At 40.0% G+C, this 12,797-nt stretch overlaps 1 protein-coding gene across 1 annotated transcript in view; it reads right to left on the bottom strand.

The window, feature by feature from the left end:
* Positions 1 to 9,370: 9,370 nt before the first annotated feature.
* Positions 9,371 to 12,797, bottom strand: part of LOC118365784 (myoferlin-like) — a 55,720-nt gene continuing 52,293 nt past the window's right edge. Inside the window, exons 52-54 of the mRNA XM_052518767.1 lie at positions 12,420 to 12,529; positions 12,060 to 12,207; positions 9,371 to 11,706 (exon numbers count right to left, since the gene is read on the bottom strand). Of these exons, the coding sequence (XP_052374727.1) occupies positions 11,668 to 11,706; positions 12,060 to 12,207; positions 12,420 to 12,529 (297 nt within the window). The 3' untranslated portion in view covers positions 9,371 to 11,667. The remainder of the gene's footprint in view (positions 11,707 to 12,059; positions 12,208 to 12,419; positions 12,530 to 12,797) is intronic.

Below are 12,797 nucleotides of genomic sequence, written 5' to 3'. Positions count from 1 at the left end.
AAATTTATCTAAGCATGCACAACAAATGACTTGGCTAGCTAGCAAGCCTACACGGAGCAGAAAACAGTAGCTGAATTTCTAACATTTCTAATCAGATAATGTTACAATTTCTTAATACCTCCACACCAGTCGGGAAAGAGTGATTTGTCCTGCCAAAGCATCAATTGCCCTGTTAAGTCCCTGAAAGACAACAGATTGGAAAATAGGATTTGCAACATTTCAATTTAGCTGGTTAGCCAGATCACAATTCAGATTTTTTTTAATTGGGTAGTTCTTCAAAATTTACACATTCCTGAATTAACAATTAACTATTAAGCTGTGTTGTAAACTAATTAAGTAAAAAATAATTTAAAGTACTACTTAAGTAGTGTTTTGGGGTATCTGTACTCGATAAGTTTTACTTCACTACATTCCTAAAGAAAATCATGTACTTTTTACTCCATACATTTTCCCTGACACCCAAAAGTACTCAATACATTTTGAATGCTTAGCAGCACAGAACAATGGTCCAATTCACACACTTATCAAGAGAACATCCCTGGTCATATCTACTGCCTCTGATCTGATGGGCTCACTAAAAACACAAATGCTTAATTTGTAAATTAGTGTTGGAGTATACCTCTGGGGTATACAATAAAATGGTGCCGTTTATTGATAGAAGGAATTTGAAATGAATTATATTTTTACTTTTGATACATAAGTATATTTTAGCAATTACATTTACTTTCGATACTTAAGTATATGGACTAGTAACCGGAAGGATGCAAGTTCAAATCCCCGAGCTGACAAGGTACAAATCTCTCGTTCTGCCCCTGAGCAGGCAGTTAACGCACTGTTCCTAGGCCGTCATTGAAAATAAGATTTTGTTCTTTAACTGACTTGCCTAGTTAAATAAAGGTACAATTAAAATAAATATACATATATTTAAAACCGAATACTTTTACTCAAGTAGTATTTTACTGGATGACTTTTACTTGACTCATTTCTATTAAGGTATCTTTACTTCAAATCAAGTATGACATTTGGGTACTTTTTCAACCACTCCTGCTAGCTACCGGTACACACACTCGGTATTGCATGTACCAATGGTCAAATGTAATATTCATACGAAAGTCATTTGTTGAACATTTTAACATAATTTGTTGAATAAATAAACGTTGTACTCACATTTTTTGAAGCTGTTCTTTCTTTTAGCTAAGGACAAGAAGTACACAGTCGTGATGTAATTTCGTCACGTGACATAAAGATTATCCCAATGAATGGAGATAGCCGACTCTCATCTGAAGCTACATTTGTGGATGACAATACATGGACAGATGGGGGTAAAAATCAAATAATTTTGTAAACACAGAATACAGATCCACAGGCACTTTTTGAATGTGCAATAGCACATTCCACAGTTTTAAATGTCAGGGATTTCTGAACATTTTCTCACAAATCCTTCTATATTTGTTCAAATTGTAGTTTTATGTGTGAGCTATGTTGAATATATTTACAGATCATATATTTATTTTTATAACTGGGTGATTTGAGCCCTGAATGCTGATTGGCTGACAGACGTGGTATATCAGACTGTATACCACGGGTATGACAAAACATTTATTTTTATTGTTTAAGTGACTCATGGTCAATATTTGTGAAATATATTTTACATATTTACAGGTCATGGTTTATTTGAGAGTTACACCATAAAACTTTTCCCTGTAAATCTACAGCATTATACTGCCACCAGAGTTGCATGCTTAATACTGTAATTCTGTTTACAGCAGAGATGCTGTAATATATTTTACTGTACTATTTTCCTTATTGTAAAACATATTACATCATCCCTGCTGTAAATTTAGAGGGATGCTGGAATGTTTTACAGTAAGGAAAATAGTACTGTGAAATATTTTGCATAATCTCTGCTGCAATGCATAATTACAGAATTAAGCTTGCAATTCTGGTGCCAGGATACTGCTGTAAATGTACACTGAAATTCTCTCTGAAATCTAAATTTAAGAAAAACAATACATTTGTAGATAAAAATACATTTATTCAAAGTGGTAACAACATTAAAAACGAATTAAACAACAACATTGACAATATATAAGTAACAACAGTTAACCAAATAAGAATCTCATTACATCACAAATGTAATGGGGAGAGAGCGACAAAGAGAGGGAGTTAAAATTGAGATTGATCATAGATCTAGGATCAGGGGCAACTATATTTGGGGTAAGGGGGTTCAGAGGTGGGGAAACACAAAGGGACAGTTTGGTCAGGAGAGCATCCAGGACAGAGAAGTCAGCGCAGTATCAGGTGTTCCTCGTGGGGCTCACTAACAATCCTACTCAGTTCTGATTTGTCAGCTCTTCTCAAACCCTAGGTCAAGCATAGAGCAAGAAATAATAGAATGAGACAGAGAGCACCAGAGCTGTTACTCTCTGGGTAAAAACATAGGTGACAAGGGACATATCAAGCTGGTATCGCGTGTATGTATGTGTGTGTGTACTTACCTCACGAGAGGTCTTCATTCAGAACAGCTAGATTCCTCTGGGCCACCTTGTCATGCACTCTGTCCCATCTTTAGGGTTCATGATCTTGGGTTGATTCGAACCAGGTATCTGTACAGCCTTACGGTACATCCAATATAACTTCTGAAATCAATTGAGGCATTGAACAAATACAAAATAAGACAGCTAGATAAACTTACTTCAAATCATTAGCTAACTTAAAAAATATTGCTACAGCCTACACAATACTACAGATTATTTTACCAGACTCACAACATTTTCCTTTCTTTCGGTGCCAAGAAACATTTGCATACTACTAGTAAACTGAACTGGTTTAGCTAATACTGTAACATTATGGAGCAATGTTGTTTAAATTAAACAAATAGTTAGCAGGGAGAGGCTATACGGACACTCCTAGCCTGCAAAACAATGACTTACTGCATGTTGCGCAGCTGAGAGCCGAGTAATCAAAACAAATTGTATTTGTCAAATGCGCTGAATTACAACAGGTGTAGACATTACAGTGAATGCTTACATCCAATCCTTTAACCAACAATGTACTTTTAAGAAAAACAAGTGTTATTTTAAGTAAAAAAGGCCGAGCAGTTGCCATACCAGGCAGTGATGCAGCCAGTCAGGATGCTCTTTTCAGTGTCCTGAGGGGGAATAGATGTTGTCTTTCCCTCTTCACGACTGTCTTACTGTGTTTAGACAATGATAGTTTGTTGGTGATGTGGACACCAAGGAACTTGAAGCTCTCAACCTGCTCCACTACAGTCCCATTGATGAGAATGGGGACATGCTCTGTCCTCCTTTTCCTGTTGTCCACGATCATCTCCTTTGTCTTGATCACGTTGAGGGAGAGGTTGTTATCCTGGCCACACACTGCCAGGTCTCTGACCTCCTCCCTATAGGCTGTCTCATCGTTGTCGGTGATCAGGCCTACCACTGTTGTGTCGCCTGCAAACTTAATGATGGTGTTGGAGTCTTGCTTGGCCATGCAGTAATAGGTGAACAGGGAGTACAGGAGGGGACTGAGCATGCACCCCTGATGAGCCCCCGTGTTGAGGTTCAGCGTGGCAGATGTGCTGTTACCTACCCTTACCACCTGGGGGCAGCCCGTCAGGTAGTCCAGGATCCAGTTGCAGAGGGAGGTTTTTAGTCCCAGGACCCTTAGATTAGAGACAAGGTTTGAGGGTACTACGGTGTTGAACGTTGAGCTGTAGTTAATGAATAGCATTCTCACATAGCTGTTTCTATTGTCCAGGTGGGAAAGGGCAATGTAGAGTGCAATAGAAATTGCATCATCTGTGGATCTTTTTGGGCAGTATGCAAATTGGAGTGGGTCTAGGGTTTCTGGGACAATGGTGAGCCCTTACCAGCCTAGGGCACAGGGACTATGGGCACAGGGACTATGGTGGTCTACTTGAAACATGTTGGTATTACAGACTCGGTCAGGGACAGGATGAAAATGTCAGTAAAGACACTTGTCAGTTGGTCAGCGTATGCTCGGAGTACACGTCCTGGTTCAAAGGTCTGTTGACCTGTTTAAAGGTCTTACTCACATCGCATACGGAGAGCGTGAACACGCAGTCGTCCAGAACATCTGATGCTCTCATGCGTGCTTCAGTGTTGCTTGCCTCGAAGCAAGCATAGAAGTTATGTAGCTCGTCTGCTAGGCTCATGTCACAGGGTAGCTCACAGCTGTGCTTCCCTTTGTAGTCCGTAATAGTTTGCAAGCCCTGCCACATCCGACGAGCGTCGGAGCCGGTGTAGTAGAGGTCAGTCTTAGTCCTGTATTGACGCTTTGCCTGTTTGATGGTTCGTCAAAGGGTATAGCAGGATTTCTGTTAAGCGTCTGGCTTAGAGTCCCGCTCTACCCTTTAGCTCAGTGCGGATGTTGCCTGTAATCCATGGCTTCTGGTTGGGGTATGTACGTACGGTCACTGTTGGGACGACTTCATCAATAAACTTATTGATGTAGCCAGCGACTGATGTGCTGTACTCCTCAATGCCATCGGAAGAATCCCGGAACATATTCCAGTCTGTCGTAGCAAAACAGTCCTGTAGCTTAGCATCTGCGTCATCTGACCACTTCCTTATTGAGCGAGTAACTGGTACTTCCTCCTTTAGTTTGTGCTTGTAAGCATGAATCAGGAGGATAGAGTTATGGTCAGATTTGCCAAATGGAGGGCGAGGGAGAGCTTTGTACTAGTCTCTAAAGGTGGTCTAGAGATTCTTTCCTTTGGTTGCACATGTAACATGCTGGTAGAAATGATGTAAAACCTGATAAAAAGTTTCCCTGCATTGAAGTCTCCGGCCACTAGGAACGCTGCCTCTGGATGAGCCTTTTCTTGTTTGCTTGTACAGCTCAAGCTGTATAGCTCATTCAATGCCGTCTTAGTGCCAGCATTGGGTTGTGGTGGTAAATAGACAGCTACATAAATAGTGTGGTATACAGCTTATCATGAGACACTCTACCTCAGGCAAGCAAAACCTTGAGACTTTTGTGCACCAGCTGTTATTTACAAATAGACACAGACCGTCACTCCTTGTCTTACTGGAGGTAGCTGCTCTATCTTGCTAATGGACCGAAAACCCAGCCAGCTGTTTGTTATCCATGTCGTCATGCAACCACAACTCGGTGAAACATATGATATTACAGTTTTTTATGTTTTATGGTAGGATAGTCTTGATCGGAGCTCATCTATTTGTATTATCCAATGATTGCGCATTCGCTAATATGACTGATGGTATTGTCGGATTACTCACTCGCCGTCAGATCCTTATAAGGCTCCCCGACCTACATCCCCGATATCTCCGTCTCTTCTTCATGTGAATTACGGGAATTTGGGCCTTGTCGGGAGTCTGAAGTAAATCCTTTGTGTCCGACTCGTTAAAGAAATATATACATTTAGTATAGTATGCGTTAAATTGTGGATGTAAATCCCCCATTTTGTATGATATGTTATGAATTAACATTCGTATTATATGTTACGAATTTGCAAAATGTACAATATGTTACAAATTTGCAAAACGTATAATATGTTATCAATTTTCAAAACGTATGATCTGTTACGAATTCTAGCTTGGTGGCTCACTTTAGCTAGGATAGGATTTAGGCTACATACTCATAGGCTGTTATTGCCTACATATTTATTTGGTTTGTCATTCTATCATTTTCATGGAATTTTCGTGGTAGTTATCAGAATATATTTTCCAGAAATTATTTTACCATGCAGCTCTGCATATTCTCAAATAAAAAAAGTGAGGGAGCAGCATCACGCTATGGCAGCACTGCTGCAACACTACATCCCTGGGTGGCAGTGAAAACCTACATGAGGGTAGCTCTCCACAACCTGGTCTCAGAGCATTTAGTTTTATTCTGTATGTAAATCCGACCACCCACTCTACTTTTGTTTTTGCCTTAAAGTAGCCATCTGTCTAATGTAATCATTGCAAACGTAGCATAACATACTAAATGGAGTATCTAGGATTTACGTACAGAATAATACATAATGCTCTGAGGAGGGTGTATGACTGGTATGATGACTGTATTGTTACTGCATGCATGTGCTTCTGTGACTGTCACCATGATATCCCACGCCGTTGCCCACGCCGTTGCCAGACAGTAGTGCTTGTCAAGAGAGAGTGAAGAGCAGTGTGTCCTGGTGTTGCCGTTTATACCCTCCCCATTGAGTAGTAGACTGCATGTAGGTTAGGTATCAAGGTGACAACTATATTAATTATTTATTGTGTAGGCTGCTATCCTACTTGAAGTCAAAATCATGTGAGAAAAAAAATGGGCACATTAGCTACTGCCGGTGACATAAGCGTGTATCAACACCGGTGCACTGGTCGCTCGCCAGCTTATCGACTCGTAGCAAAACGTTCTTGAGTGGCAACAAATCTGGACAATTAGCTGATTTGCTTTCCATAAACCCACTCCTTCTGACACACCCCCTCGCCAATACTCCGGTCGCCATATTGGGCTACAGCTACCCATAACTGGAATCAAGTGGAAGTGGTACTTGCTAAGCAAGCATCGTGATGTCCTTTACAGTGGTGCTTAGTGACTTCGTTTTGCTATTGCCTGGGGGTCGCTGCTGGGAAGATTTCAGGGATGAACGTTGCACATGGGGATGTGTGAAACTTACTCCTCAGCCTGAAGTGTCCCCACTTGTGCCACCGAATAGCTAGGGCCGGATTTACGATCTCAGATAAAGCATCCGAGTGAGCGAAACAGCCCCCCTCTGTCTCCGTATGTGTAGACCATGTATCTGATGCTGTCTGGACAGAAGGAGAATGGCATGTCATACTGTTTCTGGGCAGACAGCATCAGATACATGGGCTACATATAGTAACACAGAGCAGCGCTGTTCCGTTCACTAGCTTCAGCAGAGAGGAAGAGGCAAGGCGAGAGGGCTCACTGTCGCCAAAATCTGTCCTGAATAAGCCCAATGCGTTTCAATGGGCATAATTTGCAGATCTAAACTTGTCACCTGCATTCCCTTAGTTTTTGAGGGCGACTGAGTTGCACGGCCTGCTGCTGGCCTTTCCCTCAGCCCTCCATAGCCCCAAAAGCAATACATCATATATGGAATACTGAGGTGGAAAATACTCAGTAGGGCCTCTACTAACCAAATGTTTACTTTTTGAGGGGGACTGTGTCGCATGAGTTGCTGCTGGCTTTTTTACTCTGGCCCCATATCTCCAAATGCAATACTATATGGTATTCATACAGTATTTGGTTGTAGAGAAACACATTTCCTCAAATAAAGTGGGGTGAAAAGTGGGGTGAAAAATACTTAGTAGGGTGTCTACTAACCAAATATGGTTACTTTTTGAGGGGGACTGTGTCGTAACGGCTGCTGGCTTTTTATGCCACCCCCTCCATAGCCCCAAATGCAATACACTGTGTATGGAATGCATATTGGGTTGCACAGTTAACAGAATCGCCCCACCTGGACATTATGAGCATTACATTAGCACATTTTTATTTGAGAGAAATGGTGGTCTAAATAACCATTGTCAGTTCTCTGCTCTTCCTGCACCCATCCTCTAGCTGACCTGAATGATAACCTGTCAACTACTAGTGAATCTGTGTTTTAATTTCAACACGTTACTACTGTACCTGTGATGTGCTGAAGGCCTTGCTTAATACTGTTAATACTGAAGTTAAAACATCCATGGGGGGGGGGGTTGATATGCTTTTGACCTGGTTTTATTGCAGCTCTCCGCCCCATTGATTTCTGAATCATTAACCCAGATTTTTTATTTGAAGATCATATCTGGTACTATCACAAGGGTTTTAGAAGGCGGCTCATGTGCTCCCTTTCCACAAAGGTGGTGACCCTTGTGCCCTAAATAATGATTGCCCTATTTCTATACTTTCTTACCTAGCAAAATTATTAGAATCATTTGTATTTATTATGGCAGTAATATACATTATAATACCATTTCTACAAGTAGTGATGAAGCCAATCTCTCCTCTACTTTGAGCCATGACAGATTGACATGCATATTATTAATGTTAGCTCTACGTGTACATTTAAGGACCAGCCGTTCTGCCCTGTTCTGGGCCATTCGTAATTATCCCAAATACAATGCTTTTAGTTTTTGAAATATTTAGGTCCAGCTTATTACTTGCCACCCATTCTGAAACTGACTGCAGCTCTTTAAGTGTTGCAGTGATTTAACTTGCTGACATGCATAGTGTTGAGTCATCCGCATACATAAAGACACAGGCTTTACTCAGCCAGTGGCAGGCCATTAGTAAGGATTAAGGGGCCTACACGGCTGCCCTGGGGAATGCCTGATTCTACCTGGATTTTGTTGGAGAGGCTACTATTAAAGAACACCCTCTGTGTTCTGTTAGACCGGTAACTCTTGGAGTTACCTGCCTAACTCTCAAATAAGAACTTTCTTATCTAAGAAATGTAGTGTACATGTTCATCAACCTGGCTTTAGACCAGATCATAGGCCTGGATCAGGCTGCATGTAATTGGTTTAAAAACTACCTAACAGAAAGGAATAACAGACACATCAGGAATACCAGATACATGTACAAATATTCCCATATATTCGATGGTCGATATTCACGCCATAAGAAGTAATTCCCCTCGACCACACCCACAAATTGGGGGAAACAAAAATTCTTTCCCATTGACCCCCATTGTAAAAGAGCCAACTTCATCATCAATTTTCTGTTATACAGAAATAACAAAACATGCCGAAAAGATGCTGTGTTGTTGTACATGTAACTATGTCAAAAATCACGACAAACAGTTCACAATGCTCCCATGTAGGGAAATAGATCCTGCGAGAAGAGCGCTGTGGGAGAGTGGGAAAATGTGAGAACTCGGTGTCCAAGAATGTTCTGGTCGGTAGCAAAAAAGGTTGTGTTTTTGAGGTGAGACAATGGGGTAACCAGGGGTCATTTTCCCCCATAGCGGGTGGGGCCGCGACATTCTATCTAATACCGACTGGGAGTATACTGTAGGTACAGTTTAAAACATTCCCACCTCTATCAGATAACTCAAACTCCTGATGTTAAAGTTTAAACACTGAGGTAAACACTAATGCTTAGGCACTATTTAAAAGCTTATTCAGTTCAGAAGGGTTCTATGTACAGTAGAACCCGCTTGCCTTCCAAAGAATCCTTCTTTCCTACCAAAAAAATTCATTAAAGAACCCTTTCTTTCAAAAAGCGGTTCTTAGGATGAAAAATGTTCTTCCAAAAAGAGTTCTTCAGATGTAAATGGTTCTTGGTACAACCCTGTCCCTCTGCAAGTAACCCCTTTGGAACCCTTTTTTCTAAGAGTGTACAAATTAGATCAGTATCTTTCAATGTAATAATACTAACTAACTCAAGATTTGCTAAAAGTGTTACAAAAATCTTTAATTGCTTTATTTTCAAACATGAATTTAAGGAGTCAGGGTGTGGGGCAGCCACCTCTCAATGGGAATGGGTATTTAAACAATTACTTTGTACTATATTAATTGAACAATGTTTGTAATTGCCTTGGAATTAATTAGAATATATTATGATATAAATACATTTCAAAGTAAATAAATAAATGTTTGAAGACTTGTTTAAAAAAAAAATAGTACTTTGATAGGGGACAGCAATTTAAACCTCTTCTGTAGAATCACCAATACAAATTATACAACTTAATGTGCTTTGCCTGACTTGCATTTGCTGAAAGTCAGCCAATAGATCATTCAGCCAATCGATAAATTGGTGGAATTGTCTACTGATTGAGTACTGACACAGTATACAAAACACAATCTATGGTAGTGACAAAGGGCAGTAGGCCAGATTCAAACCTATATGGACACTTTTAGCCATGTGTGCAACAGGGCTGTGGAACTACCGCTACACCAGCCAGGTGTCAGTAAGTGATCTAAAACGCTGCCTTCGGGATCAGTGTGGAGAGAAACATTTACAGTAAATCCGCAACCGCCACTGTTGTACATAATGATTGTTCTTTATTAAAACATAGAAAAGCCTATTGATATGAATGAAATATGAAAACAACAGTTGTTAGAGCCATTTTGTATGTGAAAAGAAAATATGTTAAAGTTATTATTCATAGTATGGAAAGTGTTTATATGGAAATATAATGGTTAAAGCGAAGATGTGTCAGTGGAACCCATAGAGGTAGAAAGAGGACTCTGGATGGATAGAACCTGTTTCAGCATGAACATCACCATTGAGGGCTTTCGCCATTTTAAAGGAGTCAACTGTTTGGGACTTCCTATGGGTTAAATGTTAAGGAAGGATCACATAATTCCATCCAGGTAATCAGGAGGGATCAGCCAAAATAATTATTACTCCTGAGGAAACATTCCAGAACTGCAGGTGGCAGTAAATCACCAACCGTGGCTTTATACCTGTTCAGAAAACACACTCCAGGTGGCAGTATGCACCTTTTTAGTTTGTTTACTGACTCATAAAAGTAGAATAAGAAGAAATGGACTACTTTAAAGTAACTGTCCAATATTAATGCGAGTAGACCACTGATTGGCCAGCTCATCCTCTTCAGGAGGATGTCATCATCCTCTATGAGAAAATAGCAAGCATTTTTTTTCTGTTTGAGGTTGGGATTTTTAAGTGTTTTTTTTCTCCCATTTCTGCTTTGGCCACAAAAGAGTATAGGATGAGCCAACAACATTATTTGGGTATGAGTTATCAGAACATTACAATTTTAAAAGTGAGATTATCACTGGACAGTTACTTTAAAATGGAGATACCCCTCCCATCCTGTCTCAGAAGCCATTATAGCACAGACACAATGATGAGCCTTCTTTATACCTCTATGGTGGAAGCGAATTTAGAACGGGATAGAAGCCCGCTAGAAAAATACCTTCCAAAAACTAGAGTGGTTAATACTGTTTCATCTGTTTCATTAATACCTTTTGGATTTACCTTTTGATTTCAAAACAATCATCTATTTTACCTTGTTCATTTTGTGTACCTTTTTGAGTTAGATCCCAATTCATATTTATAGTAAAACTATCTATGCTTACATGTAAACCATGCTTCATTTATTATGTGTGACATACCTGGACTGTATGACATACCGAGACAATCTGTGAGTAAATTAAATGGGATTTTTGTTGCAACCAAGACATTATCTCATGCCCTTTCTTGGAAACCTTCTTGGGACCTTCTTTGTACGGTGTCTAAGGACGTGGCTTATTAGAATGTTGGGACATTGTTTGAAGCCACAACAACAGTGTTTGTTGTTAGTAGTTTGTTCTGTCAGCGATGACAAAATCTCTATATTAGGTTTAGTAAAGCATGCATACAAAATAGCATTTGATTAAATGCAGAAGACACATTATCGGTTGAATGCATTCAGTTTTGCGACTAACTAGGTACCCCCTTTCCCTTTCCTTTCGGTATTTCAGGGAAACACAGACAGGTAAGAACAGTACAAGTACAGTACAATTAAAAAGGGCTGTGTAGCTACAGTATTTAATGCAAGTGAAGTGTAGCCTTGATTGATAAAGTGTAAAAAAATGTAAATAATGCATGCAACTCTGAAGACAACGCTGATAGGAATACATTGCATAGAGTTTGTGAGGGTCTGAGTGTCAAGACATCTGTCGCCTAATCCCTTGGACGAAGACGGGCATAGTACTCAGCTGCCCCGTAGAGTCACTCCTAAGAGAAAGGCTTCACAATTTTCATTGAGATGTAGTTCTGGAGAGGCAAGAGAAAAGATTGAATTAATAAAACACATCTTTGACTTTGATTTCAAGTAAGGTTAAATCCTCTGTTATATTCATATGCAGGATGCATTTGTGGAGTGGAATTATTGCAATATTGCACTCTATTATCAGATCATATGTTGCATATCATCCATCAACATATTATGTTGCAATTCAGCATATCAAAGGAATGATGCATGTTGCCTGTTTACACTATATGAGTGAATCACATACAAACACAACAAATGTATGCACTATCTACTCACTATATTTGCTATGGATCAAAGTGTCTTCTAGGTGGCATAGACATATTCGTATTGCAGATTACAAGGACATATATCTTACTGGTAGGGAGTACAGCAGGATCCCAAGGAACAAGAGCACAAGCAGGAGGACTATCAAACCAATGAAGATCCATTTGAATCTGCGCCATATGATAAACCTCATGGTCTTGCATGGACTGGTGAACCAGAAGAAGGAAGTGTCGGGGCGACTGTATGGAGAGAGAAACAACAAAACACATTTTTTTTAGGGGGTAGGCCTAGGCAAGCCCAGTTTGAAATTAAGGCTCTTATTGGGTGCCATGTTGTTACTGAATGTTATAGCGCTATGTAGTTTGTATGCTAAAACATTCTACTTACAATGTAGAAGCTACAATGTTATTGTCATAGGTGGTTGAAAAGTGACTTGTGGATGATGTCTTACTTGGGAAAGTCCAGTTTGGGGTTCATGTTGGGTTCGTCCCGGCCCTTCCCAGCAGGCCTCTCTTCTACCTCCCTCTCTTCCACTATTTCCAGGGTCATCTCCACTTTCCCCTATGGGAACCCAGAGACAGTCATAAACTCTCCACAGACTTTCTCATCCATCTTCTCTGTGATCTATAAACATATTTAACCCTAAAGCTTGTGACTTCAGATATCCATTTCACGTAATTATGTTTATCAATACTGTGCAAAGGATCAAAGTGACTAAATACTGTCACCTATGAGCAGGCATTTCTGGTTATAAATTCATCCACAATGAGACATGATCCACTATAAGAATGTATTTTATTTCACATCTTAGTCGTGATTATTATTATTT

The sequence above is a fragment of the Oncorhynchus keta genome, chromosome 5, assembly GCF_023373465.1.
Source record: "Oncorhynchus keta strain PuntledgeMale-10-30-2019 chromosome 5, Oket_V2, whole genome shotgun sequence".
Lineage (NCBI taxonomy): Eukaryota > Metazoa > Chordata > Actinopteri > Salmoniformes > Salmonidae > Oncorhynchus > Oncorhynchus keta.
Note: the sequence above shows the minus strand (reverse complement) of the source record. Positions and strands in the feature narration are given on the sequence as shown.